This window comes from Botryllus schlosseri, chromosome 15 (assembly GCF_051294905.1).
Source record: "Botryllus schlosseri isolate E-star chromosome 15, Bs_hap1, whole genome shotgun sequence".
NCBI lineage: Eukaryota > Metazoa > Chordata > Ascidiacea > Stolidobranchia > Styelidae > Botryllus > Botryllus schlosseri.
The window spans coordinates 23,494,425-23,514,265 of NC_137250.1; the positions used below are offsets into that span (position 1 = coordinate 23,494,425).

The 19,841-nt window shown below is 40.9% G+C and overlaps 1 protein-coding gene across 1 annotated transcript in view; it reads left to right on the plus strand.

Annotated features, from left to right (window-relative positions):
* The window catches only part of LOC145457473 (coronin-7-like), a 64,954-nt gene that overhangs the window by 40,785 nt on the left and 4,328 nt on the right, over nt 1-19,841 (plus strand). The window contains exons 8-18 of the mRNA XM_080335690.1: nt 12,827-12,881; nt 14,117-14,177; nt 14,263-14,408; nt 14,816-14,911; nt 15,257-15,479; nt 15,876-16,054; nt 16,705-16,900; nt 18,096-18,208; nt 18,268-18,402; nt 18,707-18,792; nt 19,006-19,141. Of these exons, the coding sequence (XP_080191816.1) occupies nt 12,827-12,881; nt 14,117-14,177; nt 14,263-14,408; nt 14,816-14,911; nt 15,257-15,479; nt 15,876-16,054; nt 16,705-16,900; nt 18,096-18,208; nt 18,268-18,402; nt 18,707-18,792; nt 19,006-19,141 (1,426 nt within the window). The remainder of the gene's footprint in view (nt 1-12,826; nt 12,882-14,116; nt 14,178-14,262; nt 14,409-14,815; nt 14,912-15,256; nt 15,480-15,875; nt 16,055-16,704; nt 16,901-18,095; nt 18,209-18,267; nt 18,403-18,706; nt 18,793-19,005; nt 19,142-19,841) is intronic.

The window sequence follows — 19,841 nt, forward strand, 5'->3', positions numbered from 1 at the left end:
ATTCGTTAATACGCAATAAAACAGCATTTTCAATTCGCCGTCTGCATTTACGCATGACCATGTAACGTACAATTGATTTCCGGTTAATTCGTACAAAGCCGTGTCTCCTCTTAATTCCGCTAAAAGTGAGCGGAACCGAAGTGCCCCGTATTAAGCAGAATCGGGTGTGTCTGGTAGAATAAAGTGTCGATGGGCATAGAGTGCTGTTGATTCTAGGACGCATCTTCCGTTGCCTCCATGTTCTTGGTAGGGCTTGTGATCCTCCTCCCGCCTTGTGCCTACTCCTTGTTGCTAATTGCACACCGAGCTACACACGGAGCGGCTTTATTGCCGAGGTGGGGTGTTGATTCAGCGTATCTGTTCGCACTTGAAGCGATACTCGAGGCCCGTTTAACATCGAGGGCTCTGGGACAATAAGGAAGCGCGTGGCCTCTTGAGATGCCAGAGTCACTACACGCCTTGTATTAGATGAGATTGAAATTGTATTTGCTCTCTCACTCTAAACGCAAAGCAATGTAGGTGAATGTAACTATCTTTCTATGTCGAGAGTAACGAATTTGTACTATGGGATAGAGTTACAACTTTATACATGCACTATGCAATTGCATAAATTCTACATCCCACACCTCAAGCAGTCTCCCACGCCTTGAGGTTGTCCAGCTATGTTCAAGTGGTGCGGAATCTTGATGGCTCAACTTAACAATAGAGAAATATGCCATTGTCGATGAAGACGCTTCATAAACAACTTATTACGTCATGCAATCACACTCATCGTCGTGGATTTCCGCTTTTTCGTAGAAATTATGAACCCAGCTGCCAATCCAAACAGTGTTTTCATGCTTTCCGAAATGCAGGGTTGGGCAAAACCGAGTGCCCGAGTAATTCGATTCTGAATCGAGCTCTAGGTATTGAGTATCTAGTCATGCTTATTCTCGAGGAACTGTCACCTTCAGATGAACTAACCACAAAAATATTTACAATCGCTGTGGGACGAAAATGAACATAAATGCCTATCCCGGCCCATCCGTCATTCGATTCTCGACAGGTGTGTCATTTTTCAGACCGAATACCCCGTAATTATGATGCAGATAAGAGCTAGAGATTGTATCATTTCGCTTCGTCGGATAGGATAGACTCATCCAGGCAACGAATATTCTACAACACTCGTACTCGCCATTTTCGGTCGCCTCCACGCAAATTACGGGGTGTGTCTTCGTGACTTACCCTCAAATTCACTATAAATTGGTGCTGTTCTCGAAAGTACAATCAGTTAACGTAATGCAGAGGCTCTTTCGATCACTTTTCACATTCGCTCGGAAAATTGACACAAACACACCCCAAAACTATTTTGTACTTTAGTAAAACTTGAAGAGCTTCTTGGAGGTACAGAACTTCAATATGCAATTGAATAGTATATTCATATTGAAATGAACCCGAATATTTTCGGCCGACACTCGTCAGGGGTAATCGTCAGCAACTAGTTGAGCAACCAGTCTTTCCAATTCTCTACTAGTTGCTGACGATTACCCCTGACGAGTGTCAGCCGAAAATATTCGGGTGCATTTCAATATGAATATACTATTCAACTCTACAAAACGCAAATTGTAAAAACCACTAGTTTTGCTTAAAAATATTACGTACAAGTAGCCTAAACATATCGATTCGAGTTAGTACTAAAGTAGGCAAACCTACTTAACTAGTTACCGAGTCTCAAGTTTCCGAGTCAGGAATCTATCTCACTTATGTAGTTTGACTCGATTCAAGTCGCTTCATTTCCAACTCACCGAGTCCTAGTCAGGAAGCAAAGGGTCGAGTGCGAGTCATGATGTTGAGACTCGAGTTTGAGTCCAAGTCATGGTGTACGTACATACAGCTCAGTATTGAGTTGAAGTAAGGTTCAACTCACTTTTTGAAACTCTTTGGCAATATGGAATGTGGTTTTTGGGCCTTATTTCAAGCGTCGGTCCTGAAACACGAGACTCAAATCAAGTCATATAGAATGTCTCGAATCATACGACATGATCGAGTCATTCTCCATTCATAAGAATATGACTTGGTCAATAGCCACGTCAACGAAAAATTGCGACTCGGGTCATGACATTGCAACCATGTTACTGACCACATGCGGTCATAATTGTACTCCACAACAAATCCAAGGTTCGTGAGTTGCGGTCTAGCGCAAATCCCATTTCATCTCAATCGATCCGTTTCTGTCACGCTGTTAAGTGGCCGTCAAGTGCCGTCGTGTTTAATATATCCGTCACCTACGTCATCAAGTATCCGTACGATTTGATGTACGCGACACCTTTGGTTGTGCTTGTTTCCAAACAGCTGATCTGTTGAACACAACGAGCGGAGTGAACCAACTTACTGGAATCAGTTTTAATATTTCAATGCGTTCAAGAAAGTTTGTTGATGTAGTCACCTGTAAAAACCCTTGGCTGACATTACAAAGGAGCAGACGTCAGGGTCGTAATGCGAAGAAAAGATCTTCAATAATGACACAAACAAAGGTATTCATGTATTTCCAAATTTATTCCTTCGGAATCTTTTCCACTGACTCTCATCGGGACCTGCTTCTGCTTCTAGTTGAGTAGCAACGCTGGCTATTGAGAGTAGGATTACTGTAGTCCTTTATGAGGTTTTGTGTTCCTTTTTCAAAAAATAGAAAATGTCGTACTGGGACGCCCGAATGTCCGCCATTTTAGCAATTCGTCCTCATTTATAGCGTTGACAGCCAGGCGATTGTACAAGCACAGCTAAAAAAGGCAAACAAGGACGCGGAAAAACGACCCTATTTTTAGTCAACACATCAGTATTTCCCGTGATCATTTTCAAATTAACCGTTTTACCGTCCGATATCATAAGTTTTGTCATTTGTAAAAAGTGTATTCTTTTTCGGGTCTCAAAATATGGTAACCCTACCGAAGAGTGCGTAGCGAAAGTGCGTGCTCCGTTAAATGCTGGCGTGTAAACCGACTCTATCGACTTGGAAACCTTGCGAATATCACATAATGACTCGTGTTAACTTGCTCGTCCCAAGGTTTGACCTCCCGTTCCGTTTGCTAACCGGGTCATGTTTACGCCTCGTAGGACTCATTTATATTCGTTTTTCCGCCAACCCAGTCGATCCGTCATCGGGAAGCGCGTCCGCGTGTGACGAATTAGTAGCACCCCGATTTCGCGGACCACACGCGAACCTTTACCAGTCCGAATAAAACTTGACACTGCGAACGAAAATCGTGTATTACGCACATTTGAAACATAACGTATGGGTGCAAATCTACAAATCTACACTTTCTGGAGGGGTTGTTATCGAGTCAAAAGGTTCTTAGTCACCATTCAATTTGACATCTATAATTTTGACCCGAGTCAAGTCCGAGTCCGTGTCAGGGAGAAACAGGTCGAGATCGAGTCATAGTGTTCACTTTTCAGTACAGAGTTCGAGTCAGCTCCAAGTCACTTCTGGTAGCGAAGGCCTCGGAGTCTTGATATACTCATATTCTCACACTAAACATGTTTATTCAAACAGGTAAGAGACATTGAATAGTACATTATTATTGAAATGAACCCGAATATTTTCGACTGCCATTGTCAGGGGCAATCGTCAGAGACTAGTAGAGAATTGCTAACGATTACCCATGACGAGTGTCAGTCGAAAATATTCGGGTTCATTTCAATATCAATATGCTATTCAGTATATTGAAGTTAAGTACCCCCAAGAAGGTCCTCAGGTGAAAAAGTTTCTGGGCATATTTTCAATCATCGGTCCTGATATACGCGACTCGAATAAGTCATCTAGAATCTGTCGGGTCCTATGATTTGATCGAGCCATGTGTCGTTACAACCCTGCTTTCTGGTAGCGAATTAGGCTTTCACGCCGGCTCCCAATGGCGAATACACCGATTCTTATGAAGAAGCACTGTGCTGAAATCTTGCAAATACTTTCTACTATTGAAAATTCAAATCGAAAAAGTAGCTCACGTATTTTTGCCTAAAAAATTTTAGTGGACGAATAAGTAGTCGAAATTGATTAACACTGGACTAGGTATTGCATGTTGGTGTACTTGAATTGATTTCGCCCATTGAAGCAAAATTTGGTACTGGAACTTGCCAATGTCCCGATTCGCACCTTGACCTATACGCAAAAACTAGAAAATTTTCAGCTGTTCCAAATAAGATTACAATTAGAGTTACAGCTACACTGTTCTTTTTTCAAATTAGATTGGGATTCGAATTCTGATTCGTAAAAACTGGGTTGAATTTTGAATTGAATTTTATTCCAAATTAAAAAGACATAATACAAAAATCAATTCATATCAAATCTTGGTTTATTCTCCGAAGCATGACAAAGGCAAATGTCTGAGCACGAAACCTTGACTCGTTTCGCACTATACAGTTTGCCTGTAGCGTTTTCAGGAAAACCTGAAATTATATTATATAATTAGAATTGGATCACAGAAACATTTCAAAATTAGATTGTGTTCCAATTAGACTAATGAAACAACTAAAATCATCTAATTGTCTAAGTTTGGATCAATGGGGGATATCTGATAAACACGCTTATTTTCACCCGTGTATTTACAGTACACTGGTCTTCTATAATCTTGTTTCGATATTGGAACGGGCAGGGTTATGTATTCCGGAAGCAATAACGTTAAGACCTTCGTGTAAAAGTGGCATCGACTTTTGCTGCGATCACCTCGCGTGATGCCACGCGATTCCCGGTATTCGCAAATTACTAACCAACCACTTTCGGTTGATGAACTTCGTTGTTATTTTCGAGCTATCCCTCAAATTGATGTTCACGAATAAACGGCTTATCCCGTCTTAGGCCGTGATCCGCTATTTTTATTACGGACTCGTATCGACAAGGCCTGGGATTAACCTCGACTCCTGGTTGTGTTTTGAGTCGCGTTTGTGGATTTGGTGAATTAAACATTCGTGCTGATGCGACGCGCGATTCGCCTCGAGTGTCTGTATAGGACAGAGGTCTCAAACTCAAATGTGCTAGCGGGCCAGTTTTCCAGTTTTGACGGCGCCGCGGGCCGCAGCATTTATAGGGGTATTCTATGTCTTTCCAAGTAGGTCTTATTTAGCGGGAATGAATTGTCCTATTGAAAGTGAGCCGACCCAACAGACTGACAGTGAACACACATCGTCAAAATGTGATTTACTCTTGTATCAATTTAGGCCTGACACGAATAGAACCATCACATTTATAACTATTTGAATAGAATTGTTGTTGTACTTGATATATATTAATTATAAGATATCGACACCATATGGCGGACAAATGTATGATACCCTAATAAAAGCTATCGGGTTATTATTTTTCAGCTACTATGAATATTTTGAATTCAACAGATTGATAACAGAGACTGATCTGAGATCAAAACATTTTTAAGTTCAGCATTGTAATTCCAATCCATGATTCGGGTATACTTCTGATAAGTAGGATATCAATCTCATGGCCATATCTCTTCAAATATAGGAGCAGAAAAAAATATAAATATAATATAAATAAATTAATGAATGTGTCCTAGTGATTGAAATGTCGGAACGCCGAACGACCCATTGCTGTTACATCGTTGGAGCGTCCCACTACGGTACTTGATACCTTTAAGTGGCCTTAATAACATGGTTTAGCGACCAAAGATGTAACTAACACATTGCCTATGATTGCCACAACAACTTGCTCAGTTAGCGAAATACCAAGCTGCAACCCTTTGATCTATCACTCCCCTGATACGCGATTAGTTTGTTGCGTCCATGATTCTAACAAATTCACGGCATTCCGAGTCACTCCAAGTCCACCCGAGTCATTTCCATTTTGCCATCGAGTTAGCCCGAGTCTGAGTAATTTAGGAAAGGTCCCGTCTAAGTCCAACTCACAAATTTCAGTCACGAATCGTATAAAGGTCACGATTTGTCGCCATGAATTGGAAATGTGGCGAAATAGTGAATCTTCCATTGCATGGTAGCGTTTGCAATTGATGTGATAGTGAAGTTTGATGAATAGTTTAAGGCTTTCGGGGCAATTTATGATGGCATTTTCACTTTATAACCTGAAAAGATATATGTGACACTTATATATTGTCAAATTAATAAAAATCTAAAATGTCGTCGCGGGCCGCACAAAAAGCTTTGGCGGGCCGCATGCGGCCCGCGGGCCGCGTGTTTGAGACCTCTGGTATAGGATTTCTTCATGCGAGATACATATGTGGCCGCGATTTAAGACGGAAAATGGGTTTAGTTAAACCCGGGCTCACCAAATTTTAATATTTTAAAGGCAGGACTGCGAAGGACTAAACTCGTGTTTTCTGAATGTGTAATCCTTCTGCCCGATTTTAGCTGACGAGTGTCAGTCGAAAATATTCGCTTTTTTCAATGTCAATATACTATACAATTGTATATTGAAGTTCTGTACCCCCAAAAGCTCTTTTCCTGATTGCTAACTAAAAGTATGTCAAAATTAGCGTCGGGTATCGGTAGAATTTTTTACGCTATACGAGGGTGCGATTTATAGCCGGTTTAAGGGATGAAAATTTCCCGTTTTGTGACACAAATACAAAGCAGGAAATGTCATCTTTCTAAATGTGTTTTCATTTTCATTTCTGGCTAAAATATGATAAAAATGCTTCCCTTTTCGTAAAATATTCATACACACACAATGATACGATTGTTGATATACAATGTTCTTTCAAATTGTCTACTAGTCCATGAAGATTTCCACTGACGAATGTCAGCCGAAAATATTCAGGTATATTTCAATTTCAATATTCAATTGTACAACCAATGAGTCTGGATAACCTGTATAATTTCTTTATCCGAACCACACACCTGGATACCATTTAAATCCTGTTTAAGTTAAATGTGAATTCACCAACGTGGGGAGGACAACCTATTCTCTATATTTTTATGCTTTCCTTCTGAAAAGAACCGAAAATCGCTCTCTGCATCAGATTTGCGGTTCCGCTCTTTTGAAAAGTCCCCGCAAATTCTGCAGACGTACAATATATCACGTCGCTAGGGATTATGAATAATCTACATCTATAGAAAGGGCGACGGCGACGTCACAATGAGCCGAGCGGTGCTCATTGTGTCGGCGTAATCCCACAGCAAACTTCGGAGTTTTAATAGCGTGTGATGTAGTACAAGTCTTCCCGCGGTTCGGTCATACGACCTGATTAATTGGAGGATAACGGAAACGGATTGTGACCGGCACAATACCACCACCAATGCAAACAATTTCAAACGTAAATAAGTCTTTGAAGAGCCTCTTGGAGGTACAGAACTTAATATACAGTCGAATAATATATTCTTATTGAAATAAACCCGTATATTTTCGGCTGAAACTCGTCACTTACTAACGATTACCCCTGACGAGTGTCAGTATTCGGGTTTATTTCAATATGAATATAATATTCAATAATAAATATGTCCAACATGAAGATACGGCGGGGATTCTCACACTGGGAATGGTCTATGAAAATGCTAGTACTTATATTTCAAGGTCAATGCAATTTGTCACATTATCGATAAGTAACATAATAGGCCTACCGTATATAATCCATACAAAGCTGGTGACACCTAGGGTGGGCAATCTTTTCAGCTTGCGGACCGGCAAAATTTCAAGCCAAATGTCGCGGACAGGTCAACTTTAAAAGAATTACTCAAATATGTTTGTAACTTTAAATTTCAATGTCATGGGACATTACCTGCTGCGTTTTCGATAATACACTTGTTAGGCGTGGTTCTGTTGAAATTCCTCCGAGGCAAAGCCCTGTTAAACCGCTAAGGTCTCAACCTGAATCGGAGCAAGTCTTCCAGCCAGCGCCAAACAACTGGAAACATTTCCGATTTTCCAAATTAGGTTAGAATCAGAAGTGGACAACAAATTCAACGCTCCTGCTACTCAGAGTGGGACAGTAACGAAGTACTTGTACTTTTGCGAAGTACTCCAGTAGATTTTCTCCTGCTTGCACATGTACTTACTCGAGGGGTGATGATTTTATACTGTACTTCCACTAGCCACATTACGTTTGTTCAACAAAAATATCTGCATTCTGGGGATTCACTGATTAAATTGTTAGGTTGCCTAAAAAACGCATCACACCAAATTTGGCTCGATCCCAACTGGTGCATGTGAATGGGCAGGAGTTTGAACACTTAGAATATGGTATTTGAAAATTATTAATAGTTGTTACTGTCAACCCCATGAAATTGTTGAGTCGTCTACCATAACGATGCAAAACAAATTTGACGCGATTCCAACCCGTAGGAGCGAAGTTGCGTCCGGACTATTTTAGCGAATCCAAAATTTTCAACTGCAAAAACTTCTCTCCTTCCGGCTGGAATTTAGCAAAAATGGGTAAGCATCGTTTTTTTAGACTACTTAACAATTTTATAGGGTTAACAATGAAATTTGAAAAAGAAAATCAATTTTTTAAAGAATAAATTCAAAATTTTCAATCTCCTGAGCGTTCATACACCAGTTGGAATCGATCCAAATTTGATGAACAGCGTTTTTTAGCCAACCTAACAATTTAATCAGTGATTCCTCGGAATCTGAAAAAAAGTTCGTTTTGAACATTCCTAACGTCACATTTTTCAACTATTTAAAAATACTAGCCCTGAAATACTTAGCTTTTTCTTCCTCTGTAATCGTTTTTTGTACTACTTGTATTTGAGTAAAAACTTCTAACGTTGCTCCCACTTCTACTTGAGTACCGACGATGACCTATTTGGCGACCTATGCTCCTACTTAGTAAAGGCGTAATTCTTGGTTTGGAATTCGTGACGCACATTGTTCAAGACGCCACGCTCTGCGATAATCCCATTAATTCGCGCGTAACAAGATACCGACCTCTCCCCGGGTGGCCGCTTATCAGATGTCAGAGGCGTCGTGACGTAGCTGTGCGAGTAGAGATGCGTGCCTACTAGGAAAGGGTAGTTTGGAGATCTTTGAAGATACTAACGTAGGTACAGAACCTCAATATACGATTGAATGATATATTAATCTTGAAATGAACCCGATTATTTTCGATTGACACTTGTAAGTGGTAATCGTCAGCAACTAGGAGAGAATTGGAAAGAACATTGTGTAACGACAATCGTATCACCAAATATCACGTCACCTGCACGAAAATTCGAGTAATCGGGACGAAGAAATAGCTTCGAGTACAATGGTGTTCAACGTTTACTAACCTGTGGAACACTTGCGCTAATATGCAAGCCTTCGCGTAACCCCAAATCATAAAAACAAGGCTCTACCAAAATACACATCTAACCTCACATCTAATATACATTACAGATGCATAAATTGAACCGGGCATTAAACCAAGTGTTTAAAGAACGAAACCGTTAAAATGTCATTTTCAGACACCAGTTCAGAAATGCGTCACCTTGTCATCGTATTGTTTCGTCGTCGCGTGATGTCAATTTGTTAATGGCGAATGTGCTCATAAATAACGGAGATAGAATTGGCATGAAGGAAGGGGTTTCGATAAAGAACACAGACCACAACAGCCACAATTCGACTACAGTTCGGGCCTTACTCTGCAACTAATGATGGCCAAGACGGGCGTGTCATCACACATCATATTTATCAGTTGAATGTGTGTCTTGTACACCAGGAGTTCGTGTATCATCTAAAACAAGTACAGCTAACTGTTGGCGTCGAATATTCAAATTGTTGAATGGTGATATTCGATGTTCTTTTCGATTCCCTACGAGCTGCTGACGATTTATCCTTGACTATAGTGTCGGCCGAAAATATTCGGGTTTATTTCAATATCAATATATTATCCAAAGCGTAAAGTTTGCTTGAAAGAAAGAAGCCGCGTGTTGTTTTGCGTCATCGTGTCGGCTTGGGGATGACGTCATCATGTTGACTCGTTGCGATTATTCTTTCCCACGGCTTGAGTCTTTCCTGTGATTTTGGGTCCAGACATCGTCGAAAACCAGAGGGATTTGCCTTCCTTTTGCGTCATTTGGGACGGCTACGCGGTCAGCATCGAAGTATTCTTACTTTTTTGAAGTATTCTATAGTAGGTTTTTATTACGCTACCCGCACTAAAATGTTATCAGACTATACTTTAACTTATACTGAACAGTTTTTTGTTCAGAAATACTACTCGCTTCCTACACTTTATCTTTTGTCTAGTAGAAAGCAGTTTTCGGATTGATTTGGTCATAGATGTGTCTTTTTCAGGTTAAACTATGCCCGGAATACTTACTCTTTACTTGCTTGAAAATCTTACTCCTACTCGATGCGATATTATTCCTACTTCTGCTTTAGTGCCGACGATATAGCTACCTACCAAATCTGCAATTCGCATATAAACGTATTGTAGGGTTACCATACGTCCTCTTTTAAGATGGTTTGTCCTTTTTTCCGAGATATTGTCCTCTTTTTTAAGAATTTTGGATCAATAAATGGCTGAATCGACTTAGATACAGTAAATCAGCACTGAGATAACGCTCCGCCGAGTATTTCGGGGACTGCGCCGGAAAGTTGACCTTTGTTTAGTCAACCGACCACGTTGTGGGAAAAGTTTACCATCTTTTGAGGATTTTCCTCCAGTTTTGCAAGTCTCTTAATTTTGAAAAAGTGTCCTTTTTTCAGATTTCCAAAATATCGTAACCCTAACGTATTGCCCCCCCCCCCCCGTGCTGAAATGTGTCTTCTTGTGCCTAACTAAGCACACTTATTTTTTTATTTAGATGGTAATCTTACTTTCTTCTTCTTGTACTCGAGTTAAAATTCACGATGTTAATTATACTTCTACTTGTGTAGCGACGATAACTACTTCGACCGCTTTTGCGACACTTCTAAACAGGGGGGACTCTTTGCGCAAAACGGTTTCGATCTGCTGTAAGAATCGTGACGTTAAAAAGGCAATAGAGTCGTGAACCGTTTAGTTCAGTTAGTTAATAATTTCATCCATTCAGAAGACTGCCAAATTGTGATAGGTGATACTTCAATTGAGATACGCATTTCTTTTGAAATCTCATCTAGTTCCTGACTATTACCCCCTGACGGGTGTCAGCAGAACCTACTCGAGTTTATTTCTATATGAATACATCATTCAATTTTATATTGAAGTTGTGTACCTGCAAGAGTATCTGTAAATGAACAGATAGGAAGGGGTCGAAACTTCTTGTAGCAGTATTTCAGCGAAAATATTGCCTCAAATACAAGTCACAAACCCGATCGTTCTTCGCAACCCGGGAACGGTCCACTTGCGCTGAATCGGACGGCGAGATAACAAAGGCTTGCGAATGATCGTCAATCTATATGCTGTCAAAACGGTTTCTTTCGATTGAAAGGCGCGCCACGATTTAATTCCGAGGTTCTGCTTCGAAAACTTCAAAGTTTTTCCTCGAAGCCAACAAAGCGGATCACTTTATGAAACCTTATTACAGACAGGACTGAATGTCGTACCGCTGCAGCGGTACGTTTGAAATGTACAGCAAACTGAAATGGCCTTTTTCGCCAAAATATTTGTTTTTATTACCAGTCAATGTTATCTTCAATTCTTTACTAGCTGCTGTGGATTAGTTGTTACTAATCCATTTCTAATCTCGTTTGTGAAGTTTTTTCTTGGCTTGTCTGATTTTCCTGAAAATGCTACAAGAGAACTAAGTAGACGGAAACGAGCCAATCTTGCAGTAAATAGATTTGTCATTCTCGTGCTTATGTATATGAGAATGAGCTTTGATATGAATTGAACTTCAATGTCGGAGATTTCGCGAGTTCAGTACTTCTAATCTCATTTTGAAAAAAAATGTGTCGCTATAATTCTAATTCTATTTTCATTTGAAAAAAAAAACTATGTAGCCACAATTATAATTCAAATCCAATTTGGAAAAAAACTTTGTTTAGTCATGTAGCGTTTTGAATCGACAAAATCATTAATAAACTGAAATAATGAAACGACTCCCATTTTTACCTCAGTATTTATCGAGTAGTTGTAGTTCACAGACCCGTAACCGATCCCATTTCTGCCTGTGATATGTTCCGACTGTGCGCGCGGTATCGAGGTTTGTTTAGAGAGGGTTGTGCTGCGAGGTAACTTCAAGTCATGAGTGAGAGGGTTTAAGTTGCGGACTGGAACATAAACGGAGGGATACTGCGGCGTACAGGAATTTACGGACTGATGGAACGCAGATCAATCACCAGCGGGGCAGCGCGCCATTTTCCGAATCCGTATCCTGCAATTTTCAGTAGGGCCAGTTCTACATCGCATAAAGATAATTTAGTATCTTTTCGACCATACCTATTTCATTGCACTTGGTGACAGTGCCGTGGGTCGATCACGACTTCACAGGTATGTCATTTCCACTAACGTGCGTATCTTTGTAATGCCTGTTTCGTATGCTGCGACACGTCCAATCTAGGTTTTAAGGCTTCCACTGTGGAAACAGTACCGAAACTATAATATCAGTTGTAAAATTAACTCTTAGTGACTAGGTGCGTCTTCAGTTCAGTTCTCGACCAAAGTCGACAAAATTAATACTCTGTTCGGATTTGAGCAGTTGAATCTACTTTTCAGAACCTTTTGCTGAGGTACTAAATATACTTGTACTTTGTAGGGGTGTTTTAATAGGATATGCCTACTAGCGTTGACTTGTTTTGGAGATCTGTACTCAGTAAAAGTTTAATCCATTCCATCTATCTCTACTTGAGTAGCAATGTTGGCTACTTTGACCACCTCTTCTCTTCTGTTGATAACTATTCGAATCTCCGTCGGTTTGGCACTTGACAAAGTTACATTGAAAAATAAGGTGACGTTAATTTATTTATTTCTCATGTCTACAGGATTTTGATGCCGTTCCACGACGAGGACACGGGAATGATTCTCCTGTCTGCCAAGGTGAGCCTTTGGGTTCGCGTGTAACCGAACCAGGGAAAACAAACTACGATATTTTCATCTTTTCCATATTAAATTAGAATTAGGATGATATCTACGCAAATTGTCCGTATTAGGTTAGAATAAGAATTCCTGAATTCGTCTGTACAGCAAGATTGGCTCGTTTTGTACGATGCATTTTTACTGTAGCATTACCATGAGAACCAGAAATTCGACCAGAATTATAATTAGAGCGTAGAAACATTTCACAAATTTGATTATAATTTTCTCAAATTCTAATTTGTCTCAAATTATTGTAATTAGACAACTTTAAGTATGAAGTTGTCCAGATTTGTTCTCGATTTTAGAGCTTTTAAACACGCATCGCGTTGGTGACTCTCTGGCGACAACTAACGTGTCATCAGAAATAAATGATAATGATTTACGCTGCGAATCCATGGGTGGAAAAATAGATGTTTGTATATATCTGTTTTCCACTGTAGCGTGGGCTGGAATCAAGTAAACTTCACCGTCAGGTATCAAATTGTACTTTCACACCCCTTGCATTGGGTGAAAATGAGTTGAACACACTAATCATAGTGGAGATGTATCCTGGGGTGAATTGAAAAAGAACTAAGAAGGTGGATCACGTAGGCCTAAACAGAGCGTAGTACACCCCTGGGATATTTCAGTTCAGTATATAAGGAATTTTCATGGATTCAAAACACCACGAGACTGCGATACAATGAAAGATAGGAAGGCGTCGAAACGACTTGGAGCAGTCTTTGAAATCAGACGCCCACCCGAGCCTTGGGTAGGCGATGTAAAGGATTGGTGTGTTTGACTGTTTGACTCATAGGAATGGAGTGATAGCACAATTTCATGCCTGATAGTGGCTTTAACCGGACTTTACACCCCCGCTATGGTGGAAGTGTTATAAACACACCTATTTCCCTCCCACGAATTAATAGCATACACTCTTAGCGAAAAGAGTTTGTATTTCCACACGCGTGCTAACCGTGAAATACGGGTGTTAATATACACCCGTGGTACAAGGAACCAGAACCTACCTCACACTTCTACCGCTGTATCAATCAAACACAACATTTTAATCCAAATAACGCTTGCACGTTGGCACGTATAGGATTTATGACCGCGATGTTATTCTGAGTTAGGCTCTGTTCTTGTGTGCCACCCCTTGGGTGTGAATAACTGGAATTGACTTCTTCATGCTTCAAACCGTTTGCTTTGCCTTACAGGGGGACTCCAACGTGCACTTTTTAGAATATTTTGACGGAAAAGACCCGCCAATGAAAATCGGTTAGTAACGGCTTCAACTATTTCTGTTCTATTAAAAAAAACAATTCGAGACGCATTTTTAACGTATCAAGCTTACTTTTGTCAGCTCTGTCGCAATTGCTTCCGAACCAGACCAAAGGGATGGGCTCCCTCCCGAAACTGGGGGTGAATGCCTCACAGGGGGAAGTGAACCGACTCTACCAACTTACGGCCAAGATGCTGGTTCCAATCCCATGGATTGTGCCGAGGAAGGTAATTTTGTGATATGTCATTCCACGAAACAATAAATACATACTATTTAATCATTCACTGGATGCGTTTCAGTTAAATGGCATCAGTCGCTTAAGTCAGTAACATTATAGTCAGAGCTCGATGTTACCGGATCACGATCTGATATTTCAGCCTTAACTTCCGACACATGCTTGTATTTTCATATTGTCTACTTTTACGCTCCATTCAGTGTGCATGGATCTTCTCTGCATCGCCTACAGGCCAAGGTGGGCGTCTGATTTCAAAGACTACAGACCAAGTCGTTTCGACACCTTCCTATTTTTTCATTGTATCGCAGTCTCGTGGTGTTTTCATACGATGAAAATTCTTGATAAACCGATCTGAAGACCTTTCCTGTTGATTAAAATCATGGTTGGCTTTTGTTGCAGTCCCTTCGAGATTTCCCGGCCGACTTGTTTCCCGAAACGGCGTCCGATCGGCCGGCTCTCAGCGCACAGCAATGGATCGATGGACAAAACGAAAAGGTACTTTTTTCTTAAGCCTACTTCGAGACACGTTCCGGCCAGGTTAGTACGAACTAATCGATCTTCAAAACGCGCTAATAGAAATGGAACTACAAATACGAACTTTTCCAAACTCAAAACTAGAATTAGAACTACTCAATTTTCATAATCCGAAGCTAGAATCAGGACTACTCACTTTTCAAAATCCGAAACTAGAAGTAGAACTTCTTACTTTTCAAAATTTGCAACTACAACTAGAACTAAAATCACTCGCTTCTTAAAATCCTGAACTAGAACTAGACCCTTTCGACATTCGATTGGCAGTTTGTGCAAGTCTGGTTCTGACCATACCTACCTTTCGTACAGAGAATCAAAACGAGTTTAGAACCCAGCAAGAGGCTGCCGTTGCGTTGCAGTAGTGATGACGCGCCTCCCGAACAGCAGAAAAAGGATTCTAATCAAACAAGGGAAGCCGCACCAACGAAGAAAAGCCCTGCATTAAAACCATCGGTAAAAGCTGAGACTCCTGCTCCTACTCCAGAGGCTGCAACCCCTGTAACGCTGAAGCAAAAATACAAACCTTTCACGGGTGAGAATGCAGTATTGACTGGCCTTGTCGCTTACATTGAATGCGTCTAGAATCCAGCTTGTAGCTTATGTAGCACGGGTCACCAGAACAGTCTTATTTGTTATAATTGCTTGGAAGTGGTTAGATAACAATGTGTCCACTCAAGTCGAAGTATACAGGCCTAGTAGCAGAGTTGTAACCAAGTCACAAGTCAATGTGACTTTTATAGTTTTGAATTTTGACTCGAGTCAAGTCGAGTCGTTTTCAATTTACCACCGAGTCGAGTCTGAGTCCAAATCATAGCATTAACCGTTCGATAATTCTAATTCTAGTCTAATTCGGAAAAATGTGTAGCTATAATTCTATGTGTAATCTGATTTGGAAAATCTAAAATCTTTATACCTGACTCTCTGACAGGCGTGCGTCAGTCGAAATTCCGGCACTGGAAATGCAAAGTCGACCATCCCTCCCGCCACGTTACCAACGTCGGACCGACAGGCGTCACCATCTACCCTTCGAGCGACACGCTGAGATGCAGCGATTCATACGCGGCTGTAGCGCTGAAAGGGGCTGGCGGCCCTGTTGGCATCATTGATGTAAGTCGAATTCACTTTTGTCACATGGTCGGTGTTGCTGCTCAGTGCTCAAGTAGAAATAATATCGTAAATTTATACTCAATTACGATAGAAGTAACGATTTTTTTCAAACCTTTGAAAAATTTGAAAACGTCATCGTAATTGAACAAAACTGGCCGGTATCAGTATAGTCGAGTAGATACGAATATGAATTTTTAAATTCTTTGTGGATTCGCGAATTACTTTCAGTAGTCAGTGAAACGGAACCAAAAAACTAGAATGTTCTTTCAGAACGACATGGGACTGGGACCAATCATTTGGTCATTAGTTATGTCATTTTTGCCATAGAAAAGCCTCCATCGTCGCAGTGGAATCGAAGTAAAGCTCATGTCCATTTTTTCGAATCTTGGGGTCCATTTTTCAAACTGATCAAATCAGGTTTTATGAAATAATTTCATTTTTTCCTCCATATCTTGGCCATGTTTATCGCATTGTTTCAAAGTTGATGAGGTACAGTAAATTTTATCAAAATGTTCAAACAGAACATTGGTTACTTCCAATCCCCGGCTTCTGAAAGCTTGTGGGTGCGCGCAACCGCCCATAAAACTTTAAGGGGTCTACGATCAAGAAAGTGTAAGACCCAAATTCTAGGTTAATTTCGTGCCTCGCAGATTTCAAAGCCGGGTCGCATGGACGACTCGAATTCTTTAATCATCCGCAACGGAAAAGCCGTCGTCGACATGCAATGGAATCCGTTTGTGGCGTCGCAAATCGTGATTGCCTTAGAAAGTTCGGACATCAAAGTGTGGAACGTTCCGTCGGATCGATCCGTGGAGTCACTCGAAGACGCGGATTTTACTTATTCCGGTAACTATTAAATATAATGTCTCTAACGTAAACGTAGAAATTCACCAATATAAACCAGTGCTTCCCAACCTTTTTCAGTTCGCGACTCTCTCTTAATGATTTTTTATTGTGCGACCCACAATGCGATATGTTCAAACGAATGAAAAACAATTTAGTGAGAAAAGAAGCCATGTATACACATATGATTTACTATCAACGCAAAAGTAGAACTTGAACATTATACAATATACATTGTTAGATCAGGTGCTGGCTTCGTTGGCTTGATTTCCTATGCGGAAAATATCCAGAAATGACTAAAAATGAGGTACAACTATTTTCGACCACACGCCACATGCAACATCATCAGTATTACAAAAGATTTTATTTGTGCTTACATGAAAATTGCTTTCATGTTAATTAGGAGGTTGCTGGAATTCCATAACAATCAAAATAAGCCCTCAGTGACTTTGTGGAATACAAAGCTGTAACATTAATAAGTCCTTTGCGACCCATTTGAAATAACTTCGTACCTCGTCGATTGGGAGGGACTGACTTATACCTTACCGACTCTTGTAATCAGGCTATCAACCTATCCTATCCAATCCTACCCTTGGGATCCAGTCAATGTAAATGACGGGTTTACAGATAGGAAAGTGAAGTCCACGCCAATTTAAAGCAGCAGTTGAAGATGCTGCGCTAATGACCACCTCTGAATACAATCAACATAATAAAGTTCCATCATTCCTAACTCTGCGGAATTCCTATCTCTTAAAATGTACGAATCACTCAATGAATCGTATACGTAAGATGCCAACTAGAAGGAAAATGTCTACGGTGGCACAAGTGTGGCTAGATTACAAACATAATTGGATATTGATATTGAAATAAACCCGAATATTTTGGGCTGACACTCGTCAGGGGTAATCGTCAGCAACTAGTATAGAATTGGAAGGAACATTGTTTATCAACAATCGTATCACCAAATATGAAGCCGCCGGCATGAAATTTCGAATCATATTTAACTACTGGTTTTTGACGATTACCCCTGATAAGTGTCAGCCGAAAATATTCGAGTCCGTTTCAATACCGATATGCTGTTCAATTGCATATTGAAGTTATATTACTCCAAGAAGCTCTTGAAAACGAAGTAAGTGTGAAACGAAGAATTAATAGTGCCACACATTCTCCAAGCGTGAAGCTCTACTTCCTATTCCAGGCCATTACTCCAAGCCGGTAGTGCTTTGCTTCCATCCGCTGGCGGAAAACGTGATCGCGTCCGGCGAGGTTGATGGAAAAATCTTAATTTGGGATTCAAGTTCAGGAGAAACGGTAAGTACTGTGCTCCGTTGTAGATGACGGGTCGTACGATAACATGTTTTTTACGACAGCACTTCGACATCTCCTCTGTGGAGTCTGAGATCATGAGTCTATCGTGGAGCAGCTCCGGTCGATACATTGCCGCGTCGTCAAAGGATAAGAAATTGAGAGTGTTTGATCCTCGTAAATCGACCGATCCGATTCAAGTAAGAGCGAAGAAACATTTCACAAATTAGATTAGAACTATACAATACCGGCATTTCGCTATGATTATTCTAATTTAGCAACTAGAATTACCCAGTTGTCCAAGTCTACCTGTTATGATTCAAAAATGGTGTCTTCTTTGCGGGTGGTCTAATAGCCTAATTAGGGAAATGCAGTTTTATGCCATTTACGCCATCCGTTCTCGTCGATTATTCAAATTGTACGATGTACATATACCTCCAAGAATCTCGTAAAATCCTTTCGCGAAGACGTTAAATCGCTCACAAAGTCGAATGGTTTCTACAGGTGGGGCCCGGGCTTCCAGAGACGCGAAGCTCGAGATTATCGTGGGCGTGTGACGACAAGTTCCTTGCGCTTTCTGGATTCGAAGGGTGAGTGTTTGGTGCGATGGTGTGTCTGATATGATTCATCTGTCGATACAATTGTTGATATACAATGTTCTTTTCAATTCTCGGCTATAGTTGCTGACGATTACGCGGTTATTTCAATATCAATACATTACTCAACTGCGCTTTTGAATTTCTTCATCTCCAAGAAGTCCTACTACGTCTGTATTCAATCGCTCTCCCGCCTTTTGCATTCAGAACCAGAGTGGTGTCTCTTCATGCGGCGCAAGATTTGTCTTCCGGCCCAATATCCTCTCTAGAATTCACGCCGTCTCCGTCTGTTTTGGCGCTGCATTACGACTCGGACAGTTCCACGCTCTTTTGCATTGGAAAAGTAAGACCGCAGTTTTCCAGCGAACGACCCGCGATTAGAACCGATATCACTATTTGAAAGTAATAACAGTATCCGAGGGAAAAAAGAGTATCAACAGCTTTCGTGACGTCACAGCAGGGTAGTGGAGAGACTGCATGATATTTTTCAAATAGCTCACGGCTGCCCGGTGTCCAGATGCAACATTTCTAGTCTGTTTCACTTCCAAACATAAGGATTGCCGTAAAGCTGTTTGAGCAAATGCTCTAGCTAAATGCCATATCCTTTGAATGTCGGCTGAATATACCGAGGTGAATATGCGATTACCAGTGAACCCAGCCCTCGGTAAACCCAGCCCTCGGTGAACTCGGCCCTCGGGAACTTTTGTAATTGAGTGTATTAACAAGTATTATTATGAATTATTAAACTAATAATGTTATTATCAACTGATTTATCGATCTTGTAAGGAGGTCAGGGCATGCGTAGATCACGCAGTCACGGCGTGATCAGATCACGTGATCACGATTGCGCAAGCGCCAAGCGCGGCCTTACAAACTCGGCCCTCGGTGAACCCGGCCCTCGGGAAATTTTGTATTCACCGGCAACCCTAATATCCCCCTCCCCCAACCCTAATATCCCACCCCCGGCAACCCTAATATCCCACCTCCGGCAACCCTAATATCCCACCTCCGGCAACCCTAATATACACCAACCCTAATATCCC